Source organism: Orbilia oligospora (genome assembly GCF_000225545.1).
Source record: "Orbilia oligospora ATCC 24927 unplaced genomic scaffold scaffold00110, whole genome shotgun sequence".
In the NCBI taxonomy this organism is placed as follows: domain Eukaryota; kingdom Fungi; phylum Ascomycota; class Orbiliomycetes; order Orbiliales; family Orbiliaceae; genus Orbilia; species Orbilia oligospora.
Window position 1 is genome coordinate 1,041,596 of NW_011645667.1, and position 8,784 is coordinate 1,050,379.

An 8,784-nucleotide genomic window follows, 5' to 3' on the forward strand; every position below is an offset into this window, starting at 1 on the left:
GCTCCGGAACAACCTCCAGAACTACGCGCGTTTATAAGTATTTAGATAGATACTCCAATCGGGTATATACAGTATTTACAATTAATCGCTCCTTAACATACTTTTAACTATAATTCAACCCAACGACGCCGTCCACAACCCCTCCCACATCCCACCAATCCACACTGACCAACTGTACCTTCGTCCCCTTCTGTCCCTCCAGTCTCTTAACCATCTCCACCACCTTCCCATTCCCTTCCTCCGCTTTAACCTTCAACATATCCTTCTCCCCCTGCCCACTCAATCCATTCAATACATTCCCCAATATCTCCCCAGGTGTCAACGCCGCCGCAGTACTAATCTCATATAATCCTCCCTTTGGCATAACCCCAGACGATGGAACATACATCCACCCATCAGTATTGACCGATATCTCCGGTAATACAATATCGGGGTTGATGAACAGAACTTTATTAGACCCCTGCGTGATCTGAGAGAGTTTGGTATCCTTTAACGTCTGGAAGTTGAATTTCCTGGTACCACGGGCGTTGATGGGCATGTACGCCCATGACTCCAGTTGACGGATTATTCCCAAATACTTGAATTGTACTTCAACAGAAGGTATTACCGTCTCGTCTTCTAGCGTAAAATCTTGATTGAAATTTGTATGCGAGATATCCAAGATTATCAGTTCTGCAGCCGAAGGATTCGCTTCCAAAAACGTTTGAACTTGCGTCAATAGGTCAACCAACGTAGGTTTAGCACGAAGACCGTGTTGGGAATAAAATGTATCCGCGGTAGGGTCGTAGTAGATTCTCAGGTCAAAATGTCTGACTCCGCCGTGTAGTTGTGATAGGATATCACTACCTTGCGCCTTTGCGATATGAGCAACGGAATTCATGGTGTACTGTCCCAACACCGGTCCCAAATGTATCGGTGTCATTGTCAAAGGATTGAACGATCCATCAGACGGAGCAGGTAGGAAGTAATCAAAATCCCATAGGAAAGCGATATCAGAGTACTTCATTGACGACAAAACGTGATCGAAGTCGTAAGCGTGTGAGTCGTGGGTTCCGGGTATATAAAGTGACGATAAGGCTAACTCCTGGATCTTTGGATTAGACATCCAAGTCGAGATATTCTCTATCGACCGAATAGTCTTCTTTGTCGACAAAGCCGAAATAAACCGTTTGAAAAGTCCTTTGAGATGTAAACCTGGGAGTTCAGGAAGCGTCCACCGTTTTCCTGCGATAGTGGTCTGTCGTAGTCCGAGACTGCTAATAGCAGCATTTATCATCCCCAAAATATTCTTATTCTCACTCGTATTAACAATCGAAGCCAATTTATACGGTAACCTCAATACCGGCGCAAAAACCGGATATAACACTCCAACAATATCAACCAAAATATCTCCATCAACATCAATCCCCTCAACCGATGTTTGAAACCTCGTAACGCTCAATTTGATATTCGCCACATTCGCAAGATTGGCGGAAGAAAGCCCGCTGAAGTCCATATTCGCGCTAACCAAGATCGACAGATTCTTCAACTTCAAAACTGCGTCTTGGTTAACTTTTTTATACCGAACCTTCATCTTGACTTCTGAAGTAATATCAAGAATGGCATTTACAGTCCACAAATTCGCCCCGGTCCCGGGTGTAACAGAGGAATATTTGCATCTAACCGCCGGATTCAAAAATTCCTTAATAGTAAGATCAATATCCCCATTCACCGCCACCTTCTGCGGATTCTTCTTAATACCCGCAAAAAATGCCCCGAGGTTCGCGTCCAAAACGCTATTAATCAAAGGTCCCATAACACCCGGTCCACTGAAGAAATAAAAATCAAAGTCCCTCCCCTTTGCCAAGATCTTCGCGGGGGCTAATAACACCCCAGTCTCGAACTCTTTCCCGCTATTAATTGAATACCCGGTCTTCCAAGGTGCCATCCCGATATCTACTTTCACCTCTCCCTTTTCAGTAGAAGGTGTAGAAAATGAATATTGAAATGAAGATTGTAAGGGAATCCACCCGCTAGCTTCGATTGCATATCCCGAGCTTGCTGAAAAGGTGGATAATGGAACTGAGCCAGGCGGTGACTTTGACATTCGAGAGTGAGAGTATGAGGAGAAGGTTATTGGGGTGGACCAGTCGTTGAAAATGTACATGTCGGCTGAGGTGCCGAGACCACGGGCGGTAGAGACATTGGTGGACCGTTTATCGTAGAGGGAGTAGAAATCCAGATCTTTGATATCCGAAAGCGGTGGACGGGGGACGGCGACCAGAGCAGTGGCTGTTGAGATGAGAAATGGAATTAAGGACCGCATTTTGGCGGTTTGGTTGTGATTGAACAATAGTACTACTGTTATTGAGGATGAAGATATGCCAGCATATAGTATATATATAAGAAGAGCAAAGGTATCAAAACAACCACCTGCCCGATCCCAGTCAGACAATTACCAATTATTCAATCCTCAATGCTTCAAAAGATGAACATTAAACGGGAACAATTGAATATTTTATACGCTCCCCCAAAAAGATCCCACCCCGCACTTCCCCCCAAAAATCCATAAAATACACACCTCCCAAAAAAAGCATAACATTCACCAACTCCAAGCCTTTTAAGTCAACCACACGCTACACACCTGCGATAATCGCTATACCAACCTTGGCATCCCCTCTAACGTCTCAAAAAAGTATCCTTGATAACTGAGGGTACGTGATTGCTCGGTTGCATCCAATGAACCAGTTATGGTATTTTAATTCGAAAGTAACGGTGGGATAAAACGCATTGATTTATTGGCCAGATGTGGGAGGTTGGATGAACCCGGGGTGGTGCCTGGGGGGTGGATTGGTTTTGACAGGGGTGGGGAGTTATCGATAGTTGATAGCTTAGTGGTCGATCCTTTTGTAGAAAATGAGATTTTGGACCAATCGATCAAGAGATTTATGCGCGAAAAGCTTCTTCCATAGAATTTGCCTGTGTAATTTTATCGGTATACTAACTTTGAATAGCTGCGTGTAAAAACTCCCCGCGTGCGTGGGAATTCTAAGAATCTCGATAGGGTGCCTGACATGTGCATCATGCATGTACACATGCATTAAACCCCGCCCATCAAAAAGATAACATCTAGCAGCCTTCAGAATTTACCCTCGACTCCGGCCGACAGAATCAAAAATACAAAGGACAAGGGAACATATTAAAAAATGGGCAACCTAACTCAAACACAGCCTCTCCCCCCCAAACGCTGCGGGAGAAAGCAGGTTAATCTAATTAGTCTAGTTCACCTACATTGCCTATCATTCTCAACTTTTGACCTCAAAAAGGGAGGTTTTGAAAACCTCAAGGATTTAGGGTGTCGGTGCGTGGATGGAATAGGAAGGCAAAGAGAAGACGGGTTTGTTGTATTTTATGTGTTGTTTTTATTAATATATTGTGGAGGACTCCCTCGTAGATCTAGATAAACCGAACGATCGTGCACGTATGCTTATTAGGGTCGGCGTAGTACAAACTCTACGTAAATAAAACACAGAGATTCCTGTGATCATATATTGTTCTAGTGTCGTTGGATTATTCCTATAATTTAGTGGTTAGTCTACATAGGTATGCAGGTAGAACGGGCCGAAGGTTAACCATTCTCTAATATAATTACTTACGTACTAGCTATAATTACCTGGGTAAAAACGTATACCCACTTATAATTATGTCGATATCTAGATCTACTTAGCTAGCCACTTAAGGCGCCTAGTCGTGTAAATATCCCTCTAGGTAGGAACTACGTAGCTACCTTAAAGCATCCCGTAAACTTCTATTGTTGTAAACTTATTTGTGGTGGAATGTCTTCGTTTCGAATCAAAATCGAATCCATGAACTAGTACTAGATATAAATCGCCTAAGCGGCATATGCGATCGACCTATTCTTTGGAAACTCAAACATAGAAAGACTATCTGAAATAATTCAATCAAATTTTAGATTGAGTAAACTTGGGGTGGTTTGCTGATCTATTTTGCATAGCTATATGAGTAAGTACTACGTACGGATATAGCTACATAAATACCTTAGTATACTAGTATACTAGTAAGTCTAGTCCACATGTTATGTGTGCTATAACATACAATATTTCCCTTATTTGACTCCTCCGCCCTCCTTACATCCTCCTCTTCCTTCTTCCTAACTATATGTTTCACTTTCTCCACTCTTCACAGACGAACAGGCATGCACAGACATGCTTACGACTAGAAATTTGGCAAGCTGCTGATCGATACAAACGTGACGCCTCTCGTATTCGGTGAGTCGATGTACAATCATCCTGAAGTCCAGCGATGTCCATATACACCGCTGGATTCGGTAGAACCGTTGAACGATCGGTCGTCTTTTAGATACAAATTAATTAAGGCAAGCCCCTGATCGATCGAATTCCACTAAAAAGAGCTAATAAATAGCTCGTTGGGGTCGACTAGTTTGTGTTGTTGCTAACTTGGACGAGTCTGTGTGCATATTAGCCTCGTACCCAGAGCCTGGATTCGAGGTTACAACCATCTAACCATCCATCCATCAATAATATCACTATCAAAATCATAATCAAAAATCTCGTTCGTCTATCGTCTATCGTCTTGTCCGTCTCTCGTCTCTCCCACCCCCTTCATCACTTCTCGCGCCACCCTCCTTTCCAGTTCTCTCCGCCTTCTCCCCTATTACATTGATCAACCAGTAAGTTTCCGGGCACTTGGTTCCCTTTACAGGCCGTTATTTTCTTTCTAAAAACCTACTAATAATTTCCTTAGTCCATGCTGATCAATGACGTCGGGGATTAAAAAACAGACCCTATCAGAATCAAGTCAGAAGGAGATTTTTTGGCGTGGGGCTGGGTACGAGACAAGTCAAAAGGGCTTAATAAAATGATCATATCCCAGTTTCGAGGCCCCGTTTCTTGACTGCTGGGATGGGTACCAATTGTGTTAATAGAACAGGGGTAAAAGTCTATATAATTATTGCTACAACTAATTTAGCCTCAAGCATAGCTAAAATTTCGACCTTAGCTATAGATGTTCGTATGGCAAAATCAGAACTCGGTCAGAGAAAAAAGGAAGTCCAAGGCTACTTAGCACTGTGGCTCAGTTGGTAGAGCGCGTATGAAGGACTTTGGCTCTCAGAGTATACGAGGTCGTCAGTTCGACCCCGCTTGTACGATGCATACATGTATATGCTCATCGTAGCTCTTGCGTGGGTGCAACAAAAACTTAATTACATGTTATTATCATAAAAAATTGGTAGCATCGAAACGGTTTGCAAAAGGGGACGAAGCGCCTGGCGATAGCATTGATCTAACCAATACTTTTATCTTAATTCATTATCGTCATTTTTAGCCCTCATTGTATATCTAGCTGGAGGGCCGACCCTTCATACTTCTTTGATATCTAGCGCCGGATGGCAATGAGAACAAACTCGAGAACGAGAGAAGCGATATTGAGGACGTGATAATGATAATAGTAATACTCAAGGAATAATTAACATTTTGGTATAGTATACCTGCGTGCATAAACTAGGTACTGAATCATCAGCTAGGGGACATATTATTATGAAGATAACCTGTTGATCTTGAGAATTGTTGCCTGTAGCACTGTTTCTACGTAGTGATTCCACACAGTGATTCTACACTGGCCGAAAGTAACCGAGTTCGGCCGGCTAACTGCTATCGCGCGGTGATAGTGAAAATCAAATCGCAAAATGTTGTTCTTAGTAACTCTCGAGACAAATCTATTGGTTTGATTTAACCTCATCATTTAACCCAGAAGAGAGAAAGCCCATAGCATTGAGAAGCCCTATTTAGCGTTGAGGAATTAATTTGCCTTTGGCTAGTTAGTAGCGCTGTCGAGTCTAGTACTAATCCGCAAGAGCTAGCATCTTCGAAACGGGACATACAGCGAACCCCTCTTTCTCTTGAAGTCTTGTGGCGTGGATTTGCGAGGTCCCTTGGACCATCCTACCTCAGAAAAGGTGGAACTCACGTGAAATTTCTACACGCTCCTGGGGAATCTCCAATAGACAGTCATAGAGAACTATTCCATGCGAGCTGATCGAAGCAACCAGAATGCAACAGCCCCAACACTCACCTTGCTCGCTTTGAAGTTCCATTGCACGAATCTTCAAATCCCGTGATTTTTGCCCCACAAACCCTCAAAGACGGGTAGGAATCGTGAAAACTTTTTGTACGCACCTACTGAAACTTTCCGAAGAAGGAATATCATGAATGTAGCTTCAAACCCTCGTAAAATCCTAGCAGGGGTATATAATCCCCTCAATTGGAAGCTCTTGTTCCATTTCTTGTATTTCATCCCATCATTCCAAACCATCTTCCCATCTCCACGAGCTTCCTCAAAGCTATTGCCTAATTAAAGGTCCTTTGTTAGTTCAATTATTCAATTTATATTCTCCAAACGCTTCATTAGTATCTTCTCCCTCGTTCTTTCTTGACATCAAGATCTTCTTTTCCACCCATCTCCAAAACATCCTCAAACACCCTCAACCATGTCTTCTCCCTCAACCACCCAGCCGGAAACCACATTCCGTGCTTTCACAAACTCACAAGGATCCGACTACGCCAAATATCGTCGCGACTATCATCCCTCCCTCTATCACGAGATCGTTGATTATCACACCTCAAAGCATGGGGAGCTAAACACCCTCCTAGATATAGGTTGCGGCCCCGGCATCGCCGTCCGCACCTTCGCCAAATCCTTCAAGCACGCGATCGGGATCGATGCATCAGAAGGTATGATCGCAACCGCCAAATCATTAGGCGGCAAAACATCGACGTCAGAACTCATTCGATTCGAAGTCTCCATGGACTTTGGAAAAAATCTCAACCTACCTGACGGTTCGGTTGACGTTATCACCGTCGCCACAGCGGCGCACTGGTTCGATATGAACGTTTTCTGGACACAGGCGGCAAGATTGTTGAAACCTGGTGGCACAGTGGCGATTTGGACTGGTGCATGCGATTTAAAGGCTGCACCACCGACGCCACGATATGAAGAGGTTACGAAGGTCATGCAGAAGATGATGCAAGAGCTGAATCCCTACGAGACATTAGGGAATAAAGTTAATGTCGGCTTGTACGTTGACCTTCGGATGCCGTGGATGTTAGAGAAGCCTGTGATGGCTTTCAAGAAACGCCATTTCGGACGGGTGAAATGGGGGACGGGCACTCCTAGTGCCCTCCCCGGGAACGAATTTCTTGCGGAACATAAACCGCAGAGCTTAGATTCTATGGAGATGATGTTGGGGACTTGGAGTGCGGTTGTTAGATGGAGAGAGGCGAACAAGGAGAAAGTCAGGACTGAGGAGGATGTTGTTAGAAAGATGAGAAGAGGTGTTGAGGAGGTTTTGAGAGGCGTTGGGGTAGGGAAAGGGGAAGAGTTGGTTTGGGAGGGCGTTGAAGGGGCGTTATTGTTGTGTCGCAGAACATGATTTTTTTACAATGGTACGGAACATGGTTGATGACTTAGATCAGCTATTTTATGATGCATTCAAAGTCTTATGCGCGAAGGTATATAACATACTTAGGTAGTATATATAGTAGGTAATTATCCTAGCAGAACCTAAAGGTATATACTACGGATAAATGAACTAACTTTTTCTAACCTCATACGTAGGAATCGATCTTTTATTGGCGAGCGTTGTACTTTCCTAGCACATTTCCACGCAGCCAATGTTTACTAAGGGAGGCGTGCGCACATGCGCAACTTTATATTATTATTCAGCGTTGCAATATATTATTTCCCGAATTATACCTGATCTATATATTGCTACAGTCTCGAGGTCAGGCTTTCACCCAACGATCAAGAACGATGGGTGATCGTGCGAGCAGCTTACCTCCCGGTATGCTAGTGTCTAGCCTCGAGACTAATATTGCTACTGCGCTGTTTTATCCCCGGATCCGGCTCAGTGGAAATATTTAATTAATTGGGCCTATGGCTTCTGAGCATTTATAAATTTGGCCTATGATTCTTCACCTTATTCATCGTGACTTATATAAAAGTATATGCTATTATCAGCGACTGTTTATACATACTAGCCATATGGGCCCCTAGAAAATGATCTCTCTGGAGTCATGGCGACTACATCCACGATACTCATAAACTATAATCAAATAAATTCATGAATCTTATAAATGACAAGAGTTAGATCCGAGAGACCTCATGCTACTATCCCAAACCAACGTCCTCCCAATATGATATCAGGCCGTTTACCCGTAAAAAGGAGTAACACTAGGCCTCAAACAAGTCGTCGGAACCGCCGTCGTAGTAATCGTACAAGCGCACGGATTCGGACAAGGATCCTTCGTAATAGTAGTCGTACTCGGCGGCAAAGTCGCACAACAACATGGCGCCAACACCGTCGTAGTCGGTAACTGTCTCTTCTCCACGGCTTCGGCCTCACGCTTCTCGAGTTCGAGGAGGCTGTAGTTACATGGATAACAAAGGTATTCCGGACAGATTGGTGGTCGTTTGTAGATGAGTGTTACGGTTGAAGTGGTCGAGATCGGACAGGGTCCGCAGTCTTTGGTGGGAAGGGGTGTACGTGTGGTGACTAGGGTTGGGCGTGGGGAGATTGTTACGAGAGTGAGGGATCTGGTTATTGGCTTTATGGTGACTATGGTAGGGAGGATGGGTTCTGCTGGGTCGACGGCTTGAGCGGAGATGCTGTGAGGGGTTAGTATATATACAGTGATAAATTGGGTATGATAGGAGACTTTACCAAGCCGCGAGGGTTAGAGTAGTAAATAAAGCAGTTATCTTCAT

General features: G+C 44.0%; 3 protein-coding genes across 3 annotated transcripts; 1 reads left to right on the forward strand and 2 right to left on the reverse strand.

Annotated features, from left to right (window-relative positions):
* Positions 1-103: 103 nt before the first annotated feature.
* Positions 104-2,305, reverse strand: AOL_s00110g298 (uncharacterized protein; the record flags this gene model as incomplete). Its single annotated transcript, XM_011126988.1, has 1 exon — positions 104-2,305. One exon carries the CDS (start codon positions 2,303-2,305, stop codon positions 104-106), a length of 2,202 nt encoding a protein of 733 aa, XP_011125290.1.
* A 4,203-nt stretch (positions 2,306-6,508) lies between these two features.
* On the forward strand, positions 6,509-7,450 carry AOL_s00110g299 (uncharacterized protein; the record flags this gene model as incomplete). The annotated part of the gene is made up of 1 exon (XM_011126989.1): positions 6,509-7,450. The coding sequence occupies one exon, from the start codon at positions 6,509-6,511 to the stop codon at positions 7,448-7,450; it is 942 nt and encodes a 313-aa protein (XP_011125291.1).
* A 778-nt stretch (positions 7,451-8,228) lies between these two features.
* On the reverse strand, positions 8,229-8,784 carry AOL_s00110g300 (uncharacterized protein; the record flags this gene model as incomplete). The annotated part of the gene is made up of 2 exons (XM_011126990.1): positions 8,229-8,685; positions 8,741-8,784. The coding sequence occupies 2 exons, from the start codon at positions 8,782-8,784 to the stop codon at positions 8,229-8,231; spliced, it is 501 nt and encodes a 166-aa protein (XP_011125292.1).